The 22,310-nt window shown below is 39.3% G+C and overlaps 1 protein-coding gene across 1 annotated transcript in view; it reads right to left on the minus strand.

Annotated features, from left to right (window-relative positions):
- Nucleotides 1-21,445, minus strand: part of PDSS1 (decaprenyl diphosphate synthase subunit 1) — a 38,116-nt gene extending 16,671 nt beyond the window's left edge. The window contains exons 1-7 of the mRNA XM_080917944.1: nucleotides 21,281-21,445; nucleotides 15,724-15,788; nucleotides 15,193-15,313; nucleotides 9,867-9,997; nucleotides 3,303-3,444; nucleotides 1,486-1,597; nucleotides 1,282-1,391 (exon numbers count right to left, since the gene is read on the minus strand). Coding sequence (XP_080774070.1) covers nucleotides 1,282-1,391; nucleotides 1,486-1,597; nucleotides 3,303-3,444; nucleotides 9,867-9,997; nucleotides 15,193-15,313; nucleotides 15,724-15,788; nucleotides 21,281-21,412 — 813 coding nt within the window. The 5' untranslated portion in view covers nucleotides 21,413-21,445. The remainder of the gene's footprint in view (nucleotides 1-1,281; nucleotides 1,392-1,485; nucleotides 1,598-3,302; nucleotides 3,445-9,866; nucleotides 9,998-15,192; nucleotides 15,314-15,723; nucleotides 15,789-21,280) is intronic.
- Between the last annotated feature and the right edge of the window lie 865 nt (nucleotides 21,446-22,310).

Raw genomic sequence — 22,310 nt, forward strand, 5'->3', positions numbered from 1 at the left:
TTTTTCAGGAACATAAAGAGCTGTGCCTGTGGCCAGCCTGTTGTATGTAATTTACATCTCTTTCAATTAGATCTTTCTTTGAAGAAAGTGTTGTCCTCATTTTTTCTTTCTGGCCCACAAGCATGTGTTTCTTGAAGGCGTCAAAGGGGTAGGGCAAGGCTCCCTTTTACTATAATTTGCTAAGAGTGTTCCAGACAATTTACATCTGTCCTTACATGTCTTCTTTCTTGTTGCCATGATTGCATGGGCCTATTACATGGAAACATTGCTTCCTCGAGTTTCTTCTCTAAACCTGCTAGTTTGGGACATGCTCAGGATAAACAATGTTTTGTTTTTGAGACAGGATGTCATCTATAGCCCAAGGTAACCTAAAACTCACTATGTAGTCCTGGTTGGCCTTGAGCATTCCTATTTCTGCCTGCAAGAGCTAGGAGTACAGGTGTGCACCACCAAACACAGCTTCTCACAGGAATAGTTTACAGAGACTGTTTCTTATGTGTGAAATAACAGTGACCATCACACAGTTTAATATACAAATTAAAGACAGTGACTTAATGGATAAAGCTGAGAGGCAGAGAGCACAGCATAGAGAGGAGGTAAAGAGGACCAGAGAGACTGAGAAGTTACTATTCAATTTATACTCTGAAAATTATGGCTTACATATAGAAGATATAATAGAACTGGTTAGATCTACTATTTACAAACAAGTACGCAGAATACTAGTATAATCTATCTATGTGAAAATCCAGTATTTCATAACTTTTAAAAGGTATAATATCAAAAATATGGTGTGATAACCGTGACAAAGAGTTGCTCAGAATTTTATATACAGTTCATTGGGAAATATCTTGATTTCATTTTTTTCATATATGAGTGTGTGACATGTTTGAGTATGAACACATGTGTGCCATGGCACGTGTACAGAGGGTGGAGCATAGCCCCTGCAATTGCTTCTGTCCTCTCTTAGGTCCCAGGGGTCTAACATCAGGCTTTTGTGGCAAGTGCTTCCCTGGTAAGCTATCTTGCCAGCATAGATTGGGAAACATTTTGATTGATTCTTGGGGGAGGAAGTATGACAGAAAAGTTCATTATTTCCATACCAAAAGAACACAACAAAAATGAGAACATCACAAACTGTCTGGGATGTAATAGTTGCTCTTTGACGTCTAGAATTTTAGGATGATATTTTAAGGTTTTCTAACCAAATGTTTCTAGGAGAATTATCCACCAAGAAATAAGTGTGTGCTTTTTTCAACTTGAAAAAAGACAGAACGTACATACTGCTTTACAACTGTTGGCTATCAGACTGGCCGTCTTCTTGAAGGTCTTTTCAAGGTAGTGGGCAAACCTTTCATTCTCATTTTCTTTCGACCCTAGCTGAAGAAATTCACCTATCAAGAAAGAGAAAGGTTACTTGAGATATGGTTTTATTGCCTGGCTAAATACCAGAATTGGTATCCTAAATAAAAAAAGAAATCAACCTACCACGCACCAAATCTTCAATAACTTGGGCTAACATAGATACAACAGCTGTGTTTCCAATTCGTGCCAGAGCTATAGATGCTGCAGAAAGAATTAAATCTCCAGCAAGAACAGCCTGGAAAAAGGAGAATAAAACACCACAGATAAAAGGCTCACAGCTATTTGAGTGGTTAGGCACATGCCTAGCACACACAAAGCCTTAGGTTTGACACTCAGGATATTAATGGGCCCTGAACAAATTATCAGTTATAAATTATACAGTCAAATTATATTGTACACTATACATGCACATTAAAGATAGACATCAGCACTACTCTGTTACACAGAAATGCTAGCGTTCAAAGAATGTTTTACTAATAGGATTTTATGTTTTAAACAGCTAGGCTGTCACAGAGAAATGGTGGTACATGCCTTTAATCGCAACACTCCAAAGATGGGGGCATATAATCTCTTTGAGTTTAAAGCCTGTCTGATCTGCACCGCAAGCTCCAGGACAGCCAGAGAGACACAGAAAAAAAAGAAAGAAAGAAAGCTGGCCGTCTTCCATTAGCTATGTTTGGCACAGCAGACTTTGAACTCTTGATCTTTCTGCTCTACCTCCTGAGTCCTGGGATTAGTCACCACCACATCTTATTCATGAGATACCAGTGGTTGAATCCAGGCCCTCTGTATGCTGAGCACGAGTTCTAACAACAGAGCTACATCCCTGCCCAACATAATAGAATTTTCGAAATAACCATTTTAGTATTTATCTGTTCTCTAATATCTAGAATACTGCTATTTAGCTTATGTTTACTAAATACCATTTTGCAAAATTCATTCCAATGAAAGCATGGCCAGCTCACCAGAATACTGACAAACAGGAGGAAACCATCTGCTTTATGTGAAGAACAATGTAAGAGGGTAGATTCCCTTCATGTACTTTGGTTTGTGAAGACTGCCAATGGAAGTGTGTGGGTGAATGTCTGCTCACAGAAGGAAGGCCTGCACATCCTCTTTTTCATTTGTTCAACTTCATTCTTCAACCTGTAACTCATAAATCCTCAATCCAAAGTACCTATTTTACATATTTTCAAGCAATGCGAATGAGATAGGAAGTAAGCTTTAAAATGAATACTCAGGGGCCAGAGAAATGGCTCAGCAGTTAAGAGCACTGGGTGATCTTCCAGAGGGCTCAAATTTGATTCCCAGCACCCACACGGTGGCTTCTAACCTCCTATAAACTCACTACAAAGGGATCCAATGCCCTCTTCTGGTACCCTTGAGCACCAAGCATGAAAGTGGTGTGTGTATATGCATGAAGGCAAAATACCCATAAAATAATAAATCTCTTTATATCAAATATAAAAACGTGTGTGTGTGTGTGTGTGTGTGTGTGTGTGTGCATACGCCTGTATGTATAGCAAATCTTATTAGGATCTCTTTTAAGTTTTGATGGTAGAACACTATTTCTGAAATTTTTCCTGTTTTGTAGTTTCTATTTGCTTTGACACTCTTGAACATGTAGCAAATTAACAAATGCTTATGGGTCCAAATCAATGTAGGCAATCTGAGTCCAACAGAAAAATGTAGGATTATGCAAGAAATACTCATGAAAATGCTTTTCCTAAAAGAAATTCACATAAAAACAACAGAGACTACAGAGAAGAACTGAGTTTGTTTTTTGCTGTCAAGACTTTTACGATATAACACAAACACTTCTTTGAAATTTCAAAGATCACATTCAAGCAAGTATATTTTACAAATCTGAAAAGCAAATGCAATCCCATAAGCATGTGGTTTGGTACAAAAGATTTTTCAAGGTAACAAAACCATCATACCTTTTGCTCACCCCAGATTTTATTAACTGTATGTTTTCCTCTTCGAGAACTTGCATCGTCAATAACATCATCATGAACCAGAGTAGCAGTGTGGATCATTTCTGCAACTAAGGCTATGGAGCGCTGGCTGGCTTGCATATCTCTAATTAACAGAAAGCAATGCTTTTTAACAGACGCCGCCTAGAACCTTCTCAGCAATCATCTTGTGAAAACTGGATATCGGATCTAGGATAAAGAATTTTATTTCTCTAAGAGAAACTGTATAAAAATGTTGGCTGTTCTATAGATCCTAAAGACCCAGCTATGAAAACCAGACTTCAGTCATGGAACAGGAGAACTGACTCTTGAAATGGATTTCCACATGCACATCTAAGAATGCATGTACCCTCATACTTCACATACTAGCGCGCGCGCGCACACACACACACACACACACACACACACACACACACACACACACACAAACTAAATATAATCAAAATATATCTTAAAGATCCAAATGCCACTGTGTGAAGTCTTAAAAACTATATTAAATAAATATGACATGACCAAAAATTTCCCTCTAACTCATATTTGACTTTGTTGGGTCTCTAAGTTCATTTTTTTTCTCACAAATTACAGGATAAAAATCTCTCAAGGAGGGGGCTGGAAAGATGGCTCAGCAGTTAAGAGCATTTACTCTGTTCTTCTAGAGGTTCTGAGTTCAATTCTCAGCAACCACATAGTGGCTCACAACCATCTGTAAGAGGATCTGATGCCCTCTTCTGGTGTGTCTGAAGTCAACTACAATGTACTCACATACATTAAATAAATACATTAAAAAAAAACTCACAAGGTAATACAACAATATTAATTTAACAATTTTTTTTTCAAGATATGGACTACTCCCTTAAGCAGTCTTATCCCCTCAGTGTTGAAAAGCTGGGACTACAGGTGTGCAGCATGGGCTTCTGGCTTCTTGTGAACCAGTCATTATTTTATCACAATGTACAGGAAATGTAAAACACTGAATAATCAAACTAGACAAATACGTTTGAAGGGACTCAAGCTATCCTGAGCATGGCAAACATGGCTTTTGCAAGCCTTGTCCTTCTCCTCTTCTGCCTTGCTAAAAACTGTTAGATGACATTCCTTAAGCTAGCCCCCAGGGTCTATTCCTTTACTTGGCCATTTCTTCCTGAGGCTGACTATCAAAATCCAGCTAACAAAGTCCAGCATTCAAAAGCCTTCTTTGGTTTACCTACTTAACATGCCAAATCCAAATTAAACACCTTATATTAACACAGGATTTACCCTTTTACCTTTATAAACTACCATTTTCCTATGTGCCAGGTCTGTCTCCTCTCTACCCAGAGACAGTCCTTTGTCCTCTGGGACAAATACCTCTCTCCTCCTCTTGTTCCCTTTCCCTTCTCCTCGACTCTCTATCTCTTGCCTTTGTCTCTTATTCCCTGTCCTATGTCCCTCAAGGGTAAATAAATACTTGTGCTGAGAAGTTAGGGGGTCCTGAGCTGGTATTTTTTTCTTTCTTTCCTTTCTTCCTTCCTTCCTTCCTTCCTTCCTTCCTTTCTAGATTTATTTATTCTTTTATTTATATGAGTACACTGTAGCTGTCTTCAGACACACCAGAAGAGGGCATCAGATCCCATGACAGATGGTTGTGAGCCACTATGTGGTTGCTGGTAATTGAACTCAGGACCTCTGGAAGAGCAGTCAGTGCTCTTAACCTCTGAGCCATCTCTCCAGCCCAGGTATTTTTCCTTTCAACACCAATTATGTTTTTTTCATACTACAGCATACCATTTGACTCATGCACTAAGTAAATGTTTATCACAGGGTTCTATCTTATGAGGGGAGAAAAGGGAGAGACATAACAAATGACCTTTCTCTAAGGACCTATTTTAACATCTACAGAGGTAGTGCTCATTTTAATGACACATACCATCGTGAAAACACTAACTGGGGCTAGTGAGATGGCTCAGTGGTTAAGAGCACTAACTGCTCTTCCAGAGGTCCTGAGTTTGATTCCTAGCAACCACATGATGGCTCACAATTATTGGTATTTAAGCACCTTCTAATCTTGCTTTAAATAGGATTTTAAAGTGTGATGTTGTAGTGGCTTATCTTACCCAAACTTTAGAGCTCAGTCTCAGCCTCCAAACTGCTTCTAGCCCCAATATCAATTGTAAAGCACTGCTTTTTATATATTAAACATAATTACATAATATAAAATATTATATAAATTATATAGTTATATAATTTTATTTATGTGATTTATAATATATATCATATATTAAATTTCACAATTCAAAATATAGTTCCTAGTATTTCCAGACTACAGGACTCTTTCAAGGAGGAAAAAGTTAAAAAAGAAAGCAGCAGCAGGCATAGACAAATCATCACACAACAGCAGTGCAATGGGGTTGCAGACAGCACAGCTCACAAGGAGAGAAGGTTCTGACATTGAGAGATCTTGGGTTTTATCTCCAATACAAAACACTACATTAGTGAAAGAAAAATCAGCATTCACATAGTTTTGAAGAGCTTGGCTGAATTTATGAGCAATCCTTAGGCCTGCTGGTAGAAACTATATATTATCTAAGGAAACTTACTAGGCTCTGTTTTCTTTGAATTGACATGTAGTGAAATGGGTTTTTATAGTTTTAAAAAATAAACACTTTTCTAAGAATATTATTTCAAATGAATTTCAGCCTAACAAAACACATATTTTTGACTAATTAGTAGTAGAACTTACCTGTAAACAACTGGTAAGTCCTTTGACCTTTGTTATGTATTCCCAAATTAGCTACCATTTTTATTATGAGCTATGTTAACAAATAGGGCTCTTTACTGGAAGGACAGAATGGTGAATACTCAACAAAAAGCCAGCATTTAAGTATTTGTAATTTGAGGCTATGAAAACATGTTGTACCGGGTGATATATGCATATATGCCCAATACTTGGCACGTGAGGAAGAAATAATGAGTTTGATGCCAGTCTGTTTCAGAAAACAAACATTCCCCTGGGCATGGTGGCCTGAAGCTTTACTCCCAGCAGTCAGGAGGCAGAAGCAGGCAGATCTTTGGGAGGCCAGCTACAAAGTGGGTTTCAGGACAGCCAAGGCTGTTACACAGAAAAACTTTCTCAAAAAAAAAAAAAACAAAACAAAACAAACAAACAAAAAAAAACAAACAACCTTGTTTTGAGGTACTAGATATTTAAACTGGAATTATTGGCAAGTAAGTGCTCTCCCACTAAGCAATATTCCCAGCTCACAAAAACTGTAAAGACAACACACACACGCACACGCACACGTACATGTACACACACCCCTTTCTGAGTAGTTACATTGCTGATTTAATCGGAATTCTTGGTTAATGTATTACTTGGCACTGTGACATACCTCTACATGACAATACATGTAATTTTAGCTGACTTTTCCCCATAAAATTACATTTATGTTTGTTAGCTGGAAAACATGGCCACTGCTTACCCTAAATACTGCACAATGATGGGACAGACGACCAAAATTTACAGAGTAGCAATAAGTTAACATTATTGTTAAGATGAAATCCTTAACATGCCAAATCAAGTCATTCCTCGGGAACTCTGGGTACTGTTCCTACTTCCTGCTGAGAAATAGCTGCCACACCTTCATGGTTGCAGGAAGAGATGACAGATAAGGGAGCATGAGAAACAATTTTCTCTTTTTTTTGTTTTTTGTTTTTGTCTTGAAAACTGGCTATACCCTCCATATGCAGTGATTGAGAAAACCATTCAGGACCCTTTCTCCTCTTCATTAGATTAAAAAAAATTATAATGATTTTTAAACATAGAAGCAGGTACAATACAATAATTCACATATATTGTTACCAACTGGTTTTTGAGTAGATTTGAAACTCACTTCACAGGAGGGAATTCACACTTACCACTGTGAATCCAGCAAAAAAAGACTATGGTTGGGGAGGTCACAGGTACCAGTGGAAGAAAACCACTGTTGCTTTGCTAAGTGGACATGACAGGCCTGCCATGTTACCTTCTAAACAACTGTTTATGCCCACTGACGAGTACTACTGTCAACCTAGTCAGAAAAGAATCTTCTGCAGTAACTGGTTAGAACAAATGGCTGGAAAAGCACCACCATCATGGGTCATGTGCGTCACAGTTTGTAAGCCTTGGGAGGGTTATTGGGGAAGGTAGAAAGAGTGAGTTTACACAGAGGGGATCAGTGTGGGAAGGCTGCACTCTCACATTTGTAACAGCTGTGAGCACCTGCACAAGAACATGCCTCTCACCATCCTGTCAAGGAGGTAAGCGGTAGGGTGAGAACCATCCCTCGCTAAGGATTTATGGTCAGTTAGTGCTTGCTTGGGAGGGTTGATGATACTCATTGGGTCATCTCAGTCAAAGCAAAATCAAGTAGGCAGAAGAAGGGCTAGTTGAGGGATAATAGACAGGAATGGGGGAGTGGTAGATTTGATAAAAATATGTTAACCTGATGAACACAAGATAATGAAACCCACTGTTATGTGTATATAATCAACATATGCTGGTAAAGCACTTTGGAGAAAAGAAGTTGGGGGCTAAAAGCACGCCAGTGGGTACCGAATCATTTCAATGCCTGTAGCAATCCCGAGTCAGGCCCGTCTACTAGTGCTGTCTCTATACTGTCCTTCATAGGCTTCTTTAGCCGTTATCAGACTGAAGGTGCAGCTCAGGTATCCCCAAGCTGTGTTATACCATGTTTTCTGCAATCATAGCGTATGAAGACAATCAAAATTTCAACTACACGGAATATGCCTTTTAATTTTTTTTTCAACACATTAATTTTATTTATTTAATGTGGGAGTGGGAGATCACATGCCACAGTACTTATGTGGAGGTCAAGGGACCCAAGAGAATTAGCTTCCTCTGTTTACCATGTGGATCTTAGGCACTGAACCAAGCCATTAGGCTTGGTGGTGAGCTCCACCTACCAAGCCATCTCACTTACTAGGGAATAATGATTTTAAATAGTGGAGAAAATGTTCTTTCTCATACTAATTTAAAATTAATAAACTATCTTATGCCTTTATTTAAAGAATTTCATTAGTAACTTCTCTAGAATAGTAGTCTTCACCTCAGAAGTAATTTTTTAAGTAAAAATTTTTAAAATTATACTATTTTTGTGTATGAGGTTTTTTTTTCTGCATGTATACATTAGTGCCATGTGTATGCAGTACCTGCAGAAGCCAGAAGAGGGTGCCAGATCCCCCGGAACTGGTATTAACAGTCACAATGAAGGCGCTAAGAACTAAACTAGGGTATGGGCAAGAGCAACTGAGCCGACTGCCTCTGGAAGCTGCAGAGATGCCTGAGCAATGAAGAGCACAGACCCTGCTGGTCACTACAGCTGGGCACCCGGCAGCCAGAAGCCAGAGCACGGGAAGTATCAGAACTGCTGGCAACAGTGTTTGCGCAGCAGCAGTGCTGCAACTGAGAAAAACATGACAGTTTGGTCCAGAGGAGACACTTGCTGTTCTGCTTGCTGCATAAGTGAAAGTGTCTTAAGTGTTGGTTAAAAGGATTCACTACTTGTGCAAAACATACTGTGGGCCCTAAAAGTCTCAAGTTTTGTGCAAGCAAACTCTGAGCATGACATGACGTGTTGAGCTGACTAGCACCGTTACAGAGCACTTTAGGCAGAGAGATATCTGCTAAAAAGCAACATCTAATGCTCATTTCTACAGCAGCATCAGTAAAATTAGTGGTAAAAACTGAGCAATCTTTAAAAGTACTCTCTAGTCCATCAGAACATCCTGGTCTACTAGAGTCTCTACCAGCAGCAGGTCATTTGACATCATTATAAAGACATTTTGGCAATATAGTAGAACTTCTAAAATGAAGGGGCTGCAGCTCAGCGGTGCAGTGCTTGCCTCACCAGCATGATATCCTGTCCCTATGTTCAATACTCAACATCACTGACCCTGTCCTGTGGTAAGAAAAAAGCAGACTGTGGATATGTTTTAGATGACCAAACACGGGAATAGAGGAGAATAAGAAAAAGATCTGGCCATGCAAAGCAATAGGAAAGTTTTAAAATATTTCCTGTAATGCTAAGATATATATATTTCAATGTTTTAAAATCTACCTATGCTCAAGGTTTGAGGATCATCGGTCATGTTTTCTTTAACTATTTCTTTTCTGCACAATGAGGGTCTTAAGAAAGCACTCAATCCAAGGTATGTCCATGATAATAGCACAGTGAAATATTAGAACAAGGTTAGGGTTAACTGTCTATATGTACAATGGTTAAATGAACAGCAACACATCTTGGGATTCTTTACTTTCTAAAGGGAAAATAATTGGCTTTCAGTTTCTAATATTTATTTGCAACTCAAGTTTTCTACTGTATACTCCTAAAAGTCTGTAAAAGGATGCTTAGTGAGTCAAACTCAGAATCTACGCATGGTTTAGTGAAGTCTTAGATACTGCTTCTTAAGTGAGCAATTAATTAATAACCTTATGAAAGACAACTTTTCAAATAAAAAAGGACAACAAAAGCATGAAATAAAGTAACTGACCGGGAGTTATTATGATGAATATTACACGCTCGGGCCATTAGCACCACAATAACCGGTCTAAAGGCTTTTCCTTTGCCATCGAAGTAGTATTCCGACATGTCCTTCAGTTCTCTAGTGGAGATGTGCAGCTCCTGAAATAGAGTTTCCTTCTTGTTAACATAGCATTAAGACATGCAGACATAAATTTTGTTTTCATCAAACTTCAGTTTTATTTTAGTATACACATTTCAGTTGAGAAATTCAACACAAAATGAATGTTTGGCTTCGCCCCAAATGGTATAGTATCAGTAGTAGGGCAAGGATTGCTACTTTTTCAATGGATAGCTAGTGACCATAGGACAAAGGGAAGGAGATTGAGGAAGCAGCTCGGAAGTCAAACAATATATAGTGTGAGAGCCTAAAAGCAGATTAAGAGTGTCCCCGATGGGGAGTCAACAGACAAGAGGACAGACAGCTAGGATGAAGTACAGATCAGTAAGTGTGTCTGGGCTTTAATTAGCAGAAGACATTTCAAAGGTCACAGAAGAAATATAGAAAAGGCATGGTTTGCTTAACTGTGGGAAACTTAGTATTGAAGTGGGGAGACAATTTAGCATCATTATGATCTAAGTTATGCTCTTGCCATGAAGCCCTGGCTGGCCTTGAATCCAAGATCTTCCTGCTTCTCCCTACCAAGCATTGGGAAACAGGAACATACCACCATGCCTAACTGAGACAAACACTTAAAATATAGGATATTTTAAAAGCCCTGAAGAAATTAGAAATAGAAGGAACATACTTCAACACAATAATGTTTACAAAAAAAAAAAAAAAAAAAAAAACAAAAACACTTGCTAACATTAGTCTAAATGAAAAAAAAAAAAAAAAAAACTCAAAAAACAGTTTTTCTGAAGTCAGAAAAGAATATTCACTTTCCCCATTTTTTTTCCAATATGGTGCTTGAAGTCTTAGCTAGATGAGTAAGATGAGGAAAAAAAGGGGGATACAAATAGAAAAGGAAAAGGCCAAATTATCCCTAAATACAGTTCACATGATCACATAAGACCCCAAGACACCATCAGAAAACTCAGAAATATAAAAGTTTCAGCACAGTACTAAGCCTAAGCAAAGGAAGATCTCTACAGTGAAAGTTTTACAGCAACAAAAGAGACAGCAGAGAATGGAAGGCTCACTCATGAATAATGAAAACGGCTATACATGAAAAGCTATAGATTCAATTCAATTGTGCTCAAATTTCTAATTACACTTATCTATGCTTGCCATGATGAATGTGAAGGCTAGAGTACAACCTGTGGGCCACAGCTTTCTCCTTCCACCAAGTAGTTCCTGGGGGATTCAACTCCGGTTGCCAAGCTTGGCTGCATGTGCCATAAGCCAATGAATGACCTCGCTGGCCCTCTAGTTACATTTTAAACAGAAATAGAAAAACAACCTTAAAATTCATATAGAAGCACAAAAGACCGTAGGTAGTCAAAGCAACCCCGAGTCAAGAATAATGACCTCAAAGTGTACTACAGTTATCATAACAAATCACAGTACTTTACAGGAAACAGGGACCTTTCTAGTAGAATAAAGAATCCATAATTAAGCACATTGTGCTACAGATACCTGATTTTTAACCAGAATGCCCAAAATACATATTGGAAAATAAAAATCCTTTTCAACAAATAGGGCTGGAACAAAGGAAATACACATATAGCAGGATAAAACTAGAGCCCCGAGTTTTATCCCCAAACAGACTACCAATGAATCAAATACCTTAATGTAAGATCTGGAACTCCAAAACTGAAAATACACAGAAAATGCTTCAAGATATACATAGCCAATGATTCAACAGGACTCCTGTTGCTTGGAAAAATAAAAAAAAAAAAAACCGACACATGGGAATGCATCAAAATTAAAATCTGCAAATCCTAAGAAACAAATGAGTGAAAAGACAGCTACAGAATGGGAGAAAATTTCACTAGCTATATACCTGGCAGAGAATTAGTGTTCAGCATATAAAGAACTCAAAATATCAAATACCCAACAACTCAAATGAGCAACACGTGGGCTACGAATGAGCAAACCTTTGCAAACTAAAACTGTGTTAGGGTTGCATCTCACCCTGACTCGCTAACAAATAACAACAAATGCTTGTGAGGATGTATGATCAGCTGTGTAATCCACATACTGTTGACCGCAATGTAAAGTGGTCTATTGACTATGGGGACTAATATGAAAGCACCTCCCCATTTCTCACATAACCCATAAACTAGAAGTGGCACTTCATGTCCATGTTACTGCAGCACTGTTCACAACAACCAAGAATGCAACCAGCAGGCTATGTGCCCATCAAGAGATGAATGAATCAAGAAAATGTGACATACACTGTGAAGTTTTATTCAGCCATAAAGAAGTCTGAAATTATGATGTTTGCTAGGTAGAGTAGTAGATACAGATGGTGTTCATCTTATTAAGTGAAATAAAACAGATTCAGAAAGAGAAAGATGGTTTTCTCTAACTTGTAGATCCTAATTTAAAAAAAAAAAAAAAAAAAAAAAAAACCCACATAAACTACATAGAACAACAGGGAGAAGAGAAAGGGGAAAGGAATAAAGTGAGCAGAGCCAAAATATGTGACTTACTTAGAAAATAAAACTATGGGGAAGACGGAGAGTAGAGACAATTGGGAAGAGGAAGATAAAAAAGACATGAGTAATGCAAATTATATATAATTTATAAAAACATAATAATGACCCTTTTATTACAAACAATATTCAATAAAACACGAGGATTAAAAAACGGGGGAAAGCTGTATATGGTAATGCATGCTTATAACTCACTAATGCTAACTAAGGCTGCAAGATATTGGTATGAGTTCAAGGATAAGCTGGGCTACATAGTAAGACCCTGCCTCAAAAACAAAACAAAATAAAAACAAACAAATAACCCCCCCCCCCAAAACCCAAAGATGGATTCAGTGGGTAATACATTGCTAACCTATCAGAAGCCAGGAAAAGGAAGAGATTAGTGTGGGCAGAAACTGAGTATTGCACAAGGATGAGCTTCACAAAACCCTGCCTGGGTTTGATTTGAGAAGAACAGAAAGGGTTCTCCATAGGCGTGTACTTGTTATATCTGCCACTCAAGGAGCACACAGCTTGAATCAGAGCCAGGCAAAGCTATAAAGTGCAATTACTAAGATAAAGCACAGGTGTCAAAGATAACCATGACAACCCTTGCCCACAAGGAGTCCAGGGTCTAGATGGAACACACAGATCAATAACTATAGTTAACACAATACGGTATAATGGGTAATATCACCCAAGGTAAATAAAACCACTCTGGGAGCACTCAGAAAGGCTGCTTCAGGCCAGGAGGGAGTAAGAGAGAAATAGAAGGGGGATATAGTGTGTCCTGGAGCCTGAAGGAGTCTGGAAGCAAGAAATAGATGAAAAGGTCATGGAAGAAAGGACAAGAAGGATCCAAGGGATCTTTCGAGGAACCTAGGTGATCCGTCAATAGTTGGGGATACCAGGGAGGAAAACAAAACACCAAACCGAACTACATATGGGGTGAGAACAGCATTCCAAACATATTAAGTTAGATGTAGTCATAGATACTTCATGAAGTAGTAAGCTAAGTAGTTAACTATGCAGATTTAGAATAGACAATTCAACCTGGAATGGAAATGTATATTCACACACACACACACACACACACACACACACACACACACACACACACACACAAACACACACAGTGGGGGGGGGGGGTTGCCAGAACTCCAAACAACAGCACAGTAAAAAGGGTTAGGGTAGATGACATAAAAGAGGATCAGAAAAATAAACTGAGGAATGCTGAAAGACTAGGTGACTCAGGAAAATATGGACGCTTACAGGATCAGTATCAAGGAACAAAAATGGTAGTGAAAAGTGTTAAGGCAGAGGAAGGAGAAAGCATTCTCTGCATTCTGTAAGAGGAAATTCCTGTAATTTGGAAAGGAAGACACAGGCAGTGGAGGGTTCAGAATACGGTGATGGAAAGGAGGGAGGATGAGACAGCATTAGGATGGTCCTTCTAAAAATGAGGATAGGCTGTATGGTAGTCATGTTAATAATTCCAGCATACTAGGGGCAGGAGGATGGTGAGTCTAAGGCCATCTTGATACACAGGAAGTTTAAGTTCTGCCTAGAGGTGTCATAGGGAGAGCTTACCTTAAAATAATTTAAGTGAACAAACAAACCATAACATAAAAGACAGTGGAAGAATACTTCTCTAATTCCAGCATTCAGAAGGCAGAACAAGAGGATCACCAGTTCAAGTCCCGCTTGAGCTACACAAGGGCTTCGGTACTACTATATGATAGAGACTTGCTTAGCATGTGCAAAGTCCTCTGAGCCACTGCTATTCTGTTGTGAGGCACTAGGCTAGAATCTTCAAGGAAAAGACCATGAATTCTAAATTGACAACGAGCTGATGAACACTTTGGAGCAGGATTTTATTCATCTTTATTTCTTATCTATGCATGAATGCCAGACAACAACTTTGGGTGTCATTCACTTTTCCATGTTGGAGAGAGTCTCTTGCTGACCTGGAGCTCACCAAGAAGGATAGGCTGGCTGGCCTGTGAGCCCCAAGCACACACCTGTCTCCATCACTATAACAAAGGTATGCTACCAGGCCCAGCTTTCGCAGCAAACACTTTTCCAACAGAGCCATAGCTGCGGCCCTATTTGAGTCTGTTTTTCGGTGCACAATTCACATCGGTGTTAGTAACTTATAGGCATAGAGGCTATGCGATGGTCTAAGGTCATGGTTTGCTTTGACATGTGACATTATGAGAGGCCCAGTGGAAAAGGCCTATCCACACACATATAATCCACATGATAGTTATGAGTTGGAACAGCTTAGCAATGGCATTCAGAATTAGATACTGAGCAGGTATATGCTTCCTACACCTATTTTCTTTAGTTTTCCAATGCTGCAATGACAACTTTCTGTACAGTAGCATGTACTACATCCCTATACTGTCCAGCATCAGGCTGCACACAGTTGTTCTTGAGGTAACATATGAAACCTGATATATGCAAACTGAGTGGGCACTAGTATGGCTGCCTTTTTATTTATTTGTTATTTGAGACAGGGTCTCATGTAATAACTTAGCCTAGCTTGGAACTTACTATGTCACCCTGACTAGTCTAGCTTTGAGCTTGCAGTGGTCCTTCTGCCTCAGCTTCCCAAGTGTTGGGATTGTAGGTGTGAGCCACCATGAAATGGCTGCATTGTATGTTGGCTTCTAACTCTAAAATGTAACCAGGTTTCAGGAAAATAAATCCCTTACCTTCCTGATGTCTTCATACAGACCTTTCAAGTCTCTCCAGCCAAGTTTAAAAGGATCACTGTACTTCTCACCACTCTGAGTTTGACTACAGCAGCACATTACTGGTGTCCTTTGATGAAACCTGGTGAGTGGAAACGTCCACAACTCCATTTTTAAGTAATTCAAACACATGCATATTTATATGGTGGAAAAAATGACTTCAACTTGTTAGAAATCAAATACAAATCTGCAAAGGTCACCATAATTCAAAAACCCATACAGAATTCTAATCTTGCTAAATAATACAATAGGTAATTTTAATGAATAGGACCTTGACAGCCAACATCGGAAAAAGACTATATTATATTCATTGTATTCTGAGTAGAACTCATATTTTATTATATTCATATATTTTGAAATGACAGAGATCATGTAAAGAAAACTATTATGCCTTTCACTTAAACCTTTTGTTAGCTTAGCCTAATAAAAATTAGAATAGAAGTTTACTAGCAGTGATTATCTTTGTAGCTCTAATAAGGATTATAAACTTACTGTGATATACTATGCATATTTGTGGAGGCAGACGTTAAAATCTTCATAAGACTAAAATAGGGTATCTGTAAGATATAAGTATTAAGAAACCTATGAGAATATTCCTGGAAAACTCATTCATAACAACAAATATCCCCGTAACTCAGAACAAAAGATATTGTTCAGTCAGCCACTTATAAAAGGTTGGAAATCTTAGAGAAAAAGGACAGTCAGACATTCCTTCCCTGATTATAAAGGTGATATATGTCATAACAGAATACAGGAATGAGAGAAAAGCAGAATCCAGTTCTAGTGCAGCAGGTCTGAAATCTCAGCTAACCAAGGAAGCTGAGGTAGAAGGATCATAGGTTCAAGGTCATCCGGAGCAACTTTTAGTGACCCTATCTTAAAATAAAGAGAGCTAGGGAATGCTCAGTAGAAGAGCAGTTGCTTAGTCCTCAGAGGTCTAATTCCCAGCAGTGACAAAAGAGAAAAAAAATCTGTAACAATTGACCCATTCCTCTAAAAGCTGGGCCAATATTTGTTAAGCTGTGCCCACATTTACTTCTACCTTTCTATACCAGAAAAGATGCAGCAAAACACTTTCCTTACATTTAACTAAGACTGGTCACAGAACAGGGAAGACTAGAGTATCTTTTAAATTCTCAAAACATACAAATGCCAAAAGCATCATCTGGGATGGTTAGGAAAAGATTTTACCATTAAGGAAGGAACTGACATTAACACAATGCTGTTCATATTGTTATTGTTATTAAACATTATATGGAAATGATGCTTCTGGGTAAGTAATGTTTAGTAAGCGAATGGACTAAGAGTACAGCCCAGCAATAGACTACGTGCTTTGCGTGATACAAACCCAGGGACATTTTGATGATCAAAGATCCAAGAAACCACCTGGGCATGGTAGGGTACACCTGTAATCTCAGCACTTTGAGGCTAGGGAGCAGGTGGACAAGTTCAAGGTCAGCCTAGAATACATAAAAAGGCTGAGAGAGAATATCAAAGAATTACAGTATGCCACTTCTAAATAACTCAAAGGTGGTAACAAACACTGATTCTAACAATTAATATGACTACTCTTTAAAAAGAGATTTATTTTTATGTGTATGGGTGTTTAGCCTACATGCATGTATTTCAGTTTGAGAAGGTTATATAGGGATATAATGAATTTATGACACAGGCATAGGAACATCTAATGCTGGTATTTCTCAAGAAGAGAATTTGGAATACCAACAGATGCTTTCTCAATTTCTAGAGAATAGTTAGGATAAATGATGTTCTCATATCTCAGATGTTTTCCAGAAGTTAAATGATGTTGTACTTTATATTAATTTGAGCACATTGGGCTATGAAGCAGGATTCTCTGCTGAATTGTAATCTCCTGGTATCAAAGGAGCTTCGATAATAAAAATGAGTCTTTTACGCATATTGTATTCATGTGTCTGGTTGCCTTGAGTTCCCTGGTTTCCTGCCTCAGCTCTCCTGGAGAGAGATTAGGAGGCAGGAGAATCAGGAGGCAACTTGGCCAACTTCTCCCAATGTGTCTATGTACCACATTGTACAGTGCCAAGGAGACCAAAAGAGGGCGTTAGAACACCTTGGAACTTGAGTTATAGGTCATGTGGCTGCTAGGAACTGAACTCAGGACCTCTGGAAGAGCAGCCAGTACTCTTAACCACTGAGCCATCTCTCCAGCCCTGAAGGCCAGTCTTTTGGAATAGTGGTCAGTGTTCTTAACCACTCTCTTTATTCTTAAAGAAAGGATGAAAGCATTTTACAAACTACTAATTTACTAATCTAATCTGATAAGGTTTTTTTTTTTTTTAAGTAAGTCTGTGAAGACACTTTTTGACAAAAAGGATGAATATGAAAATAAAATGTGTGCTTCTTGATAATAAAGTACTATATGTGTTATGTTTTAAAACCTTTTTTTTTCCCTTTCACAGAAATTCACACCTACAGTTTTGTTTGTTTCAAGACAGGATCTTACTATGTGTCCCCAGCTGGCCTCACAGTTTGCTACCTCTGCCTCCTGAGTGCTGAGATTAAGGGCGTGCACCGTCATATCTACATCTAGCCACAACTGCTTTCTTAAAATTATATTGATTGACTGATTTATTTTTGTGTGTGTTTCTGTTTGTACACAGACACAAGTTATGGCAAATGTGTAGAGGTCAGAAGACAACTTGAAGTTTCTCTTCTTCTACCATGTAGATCATGAGGCTCAAAGGACATCAAGCTTGACAACTGGGTGCCTTTACCCAGAGTCACCTAAACAGCCCACTTATAAGTTAGAAAACCTGGATTCCAAAAAAGTCAAGAATGAAGTTACAAGCACGATTTCAATTATAAGCAAAAACCACCCTGAGAACTGTGTACATTGTCATCTCATTAAAAACCTTTATGTAAGCACACAAAAGTAAGACAGGCAGAGCAGGGTTTAGAAACATGGGAACCAGTGTTTAAAGTGGTTATTTTGAGCCAAATAGAATTGGGATGGGGTGGGGTTGTCTTGCTTTAGTTACTTATTTTTACTATTTAATTTCTGACTTTGCCTGAATGAACCATATATTACTTTAGCTGTTAAAAGAACATAAATGTTGACTTTGCCAAGCAGTGGCTAAGAAGACTGTGGTTTCTACTACTGGATTATCTATTCATTAAATCATTAAGAACATTTATGAACTACAGAAAATTATAATGCCTCCATAACATAGCAACAGTTCTTCCTCTCTTTTGATTTTATCATTATAGGACAGCCCACTTTCTCCCCTTTTGGGATGGACGTCTTGCTATGTAGCAAAAGATGACTTTGATCTCACAGTCTGGCTAACTCAATCTCCATAGTAACTAGGATTATAGGTCACCCTTCAGACAATCTACTTACTTCTTCTGTTCTCCTTAAGTAGGTAATTTATATAAATGTAATGCTTTATTATGGAACATAAGTAAGGACCATGCCTCTCACCATGCTTTAAGACAGCATCTTATTACACAGCCCAAGCTGACACTGAACTGATCCTTATGCCCCAGCCTCTCAAGTGTTGGGTTAGCATTAGTGTATCATTCTGCCATAGCAAGTGACATCTTAATGGAAAAGCTACATCTATTCAATTTAAGACCTAATGGTGTTCCTCTATGAAATATTAAAACTGCATGATTAATATGGAGTACCCTTTGCCATTAGGTAGCTTAAATACTGTTAATTTCAGCTTTTAGAGGGCAGGGCTTGGTGAAAATATCAAAAATTTTCATGTGCGCCACTTTGTGACATTTTTCTCTCCATAACTACTCTTAGAAATATATATATATAGTATATATGTAGTGTGTATATATATATATATATATACATACATATATATACACACATATATATAGTACACACATATATGCATGTATATACATACACATACAGACATACATGATATCTATGTATGTATATATATATACGTTATATGTATATATATATATATATATATATAGAGAGAGAGAGAGAGAGAGAGAGAGAAAGCCAATGACCAACTAGTATCCTACCACTGAACTATAACTCTTATCTCTATAGAAACACTGAAGATAGTACTTATTCAATTATATCCTCAGCTCCACAGCAAAGATTTAGGACAGTATTTATTCAAATCAAGCTGTATTCTACTTAGAGCTAACTTGTGGCAGTGTTTTCAGAGGGAAGGAAGTATGTAATAGAATGAAGCTGTGCAACCAGTTTTGGGGCTCGCTGACAGGGCAGCAAGAATAATCTCTCCACTTCGGATTCTATTCCCTCTCTGTATCATTTACTCCCTTTGAAAGTCACCTCTGCTCTTATGAGTTTTTTAAGGTCTCATATAGCCCAGTTTGGCATTCAACTCACTCTGTAGCCAAAGATTACCATGAACTCCTGATCCTCCTACATTTTTACCAAACACTGGTATCACAGACCTAGTTGAGAATGAACTTTTTAAATTAAGAGAAAGTGCTCAATTTGAATTAAAGACAAAGTTGGATGTAGTCACTTAGATATAATTTACCGCCCTAAGGATAGGGATAGGAATGGAAACTGAGGCAGGACTATTATGATTTACCTGGTGCCATGCTTAGTTTGACAGTGAGTTCCAGGCCACTATGGTATGATACCATGATGGAGAGACAAATTTGGCTTAATTACTGTCTCTAAGGTGTGTAATTCTTGAGAGACTTGAAGTAATGAAAGCACTCGTGCCTGAAGTAGACACCTGAATTCTAATATGCTTAGAGTAAAAAGTATTAACACATGAGTGAGAAAAACATGATGCTGGCCCATCAATTAGTCTCCCTTTTTTGCTCAAGCAAGCAAATATGGATGCCAATGACAAAGATTCTTTCCAGAAAAGCACTCTTTTCGTGGATGAGGCTTCTTTTTTCTTTTAGAAGCAGCAAAGGCAAAAAGTATTCGGTGGCATCTTGTGGTAGATTCATCTCTCCAAAACATGTCTACATTTATGGAGCCAAAACCCCAAACCTTCTAAAGTCTCACTTACAGTCTTGACATGGATTCCTGCAAAGCCCATTCCTCTAAGGCTCTTCCTACATGCCTTCTTTCTCCTAGTCATTATTCCATCTACATCAGCTTGCATTTTCTCTCCAAATTCTTTTTTGGATAATTTGCTATATGCATCCACTTTAGTACAAACCAGATATTTATAAATGCTACTAGTATAAATTCTTACTAGTATAGTGTTTGGCAAGTACACTGACATATGAAGTGTACCAAATCTTACTAAAATTTAAGAGGTGGGTGCTTTTTTTTTCTTAAGATGAAAGGTGAACCATCATGCAATTACTGGGTGGTTGGAAAAGTCCTCAAAACCCAGAGTGAAAACCCACTAACTTCAAAAGTCAGTCTGTAGATCTCGCCAGGTAAAGCCAAAGGCATAGACTGATCTAACTCACACAGAAGCTGAGAGCCACTTACAGGGCTAATCTGACCGAAAGAAAATGAAATTGGAACCAAACGCAGTAGGAGAGTTTCAAGGAATCACCCTTACAACTTAGATAATGACTTTACTCCAAAGAAGTCATAGGTCTCTCATGACACCCTTCGTCTCTTCTCCTTCTAGGTGTCCTTCCAGCGCCTTTTAGGTGTGTGTGCTTTTGTAAGCACCTGCAGCACTGAAGTTGACTCCACCCTGGCTCGCATCACTTTGCGATGCCACACACCCTTTCCGAATTTTGAGACTAACTGGATCCGACATCCGAAATTGCTAGGAAAGTGAGAGCAGAGGTCCCTTTGGCTGTATCTGCGGAAAGAAATGCGTTGTCCCGACAGACCGCGGTTGCCGCGGCATCTCTCTTAACAGGGCTGCGCTCCACCACTTCCCCTACCTCAGCCCCAATGTCCCCCGGGTGCTCGATTAGCAGCTCCGCACTTCGGGCCCCGCGACTAGTCCCACTCCCCTGGCGTCCCACCCAGGGGGGACTGCAGGCCCCTGCGCACGTGCGCGTCCTCTCATTCATTCGGTCGCCGACTGTCATTGGCACGGTGACCTCTATGCTGCGGACAGCGCGCGCGTCCCGGCCTCACCTGCGCGCGAGTGTAGAAAGCGGCGCGTGTCCCGAGCTGCCCCGCACAGTCAGGGGGTCCCGGTCGCGGGCTACCGACCGCCGCCGGCTTCCAGGAGCAGCCGCGCCGCCAGCACGACCAGCGCAAAGCCATGGTGAGAGTCTGAAAGTCGCGGCGGGCGGTGGCTCCGCCTCTGCCCCAGGCCCAGACCCGGAGCCGGAAGCTGAACACCGGAAGCGCGAGGCCGCACCCTGTTCCCACCCGGTCCTCCGGTCCTCCGCGCGCGGTCTCCAGTCCTCTCTGACCCTCCTCAGAGTCACTGGCTCCGGCCAGTAGCCGCGTCCGCTTTTAACCAGAAATGTGCGTCCCAACTGTTGTCCTACGCGGGACAAAGCTTGCAGAAATCGGTTCCGGAGCCTGCTGACCCCGAGGTTTCTGCAATGTCAAGCTCAGAAAAAGTGCCAACTTCAATTAGTCTACGATAAGGTCTATTGTGAAACAAGAGCTAGGTTGGCCTTATCTCTCAGCAATTTTACTACGTCCTGGAAGACTTAGAGGTGTATACATGCATAGTTTGGCTGTTTTGTTCACATCTGGATATGGGAGACGAACTCTTTTGGGTGTAATGAAATACACACAATTAAAAAAAAATGTTTTCTTTAGACGCTCTCGCCATGTAGACCAGATTGGCTTTTGTAGAGTAGGTCGGTTTCAAATTCCCCAACCTTATGCCTCAGCCTACTGCTGCTGAGATTACTGACCTGCATCCCCATTTCTAACTCTATTTTCTAATGCATAGAATACAGCTCAGGATACACACTAGCAAGAAAATGTTTTCGTTGTCCTTGTTTCGTTTGCTCGTTTTGCCTAACACGTGTCAGATTTATTCCGATATTGAAACAGCATTTTTATGACAGTTTCATAGAATGATTGTACATGCTCATAATCATTCTGCCATAATCTTGGGTGGAGGCAACGAGAGGCAATGCAAGCAGCGGGGAGACTGAAGAAACTATGTTCCCATGTTGACTCCCCCCCCCATTTATGTATT

The sequence above is a fragment of the Micromys minutus genome (assembly GCF_963924665.1).
Source record: "Micromys minutus genome assembly, chromosome: 6".
Classification (NCBI taxonomy): domain Eukaryota; kingdom Metazoa; phylum Chordata; class Mammalia; order Rodentia; family Muridae; genus Micromys; species Micromys minutus.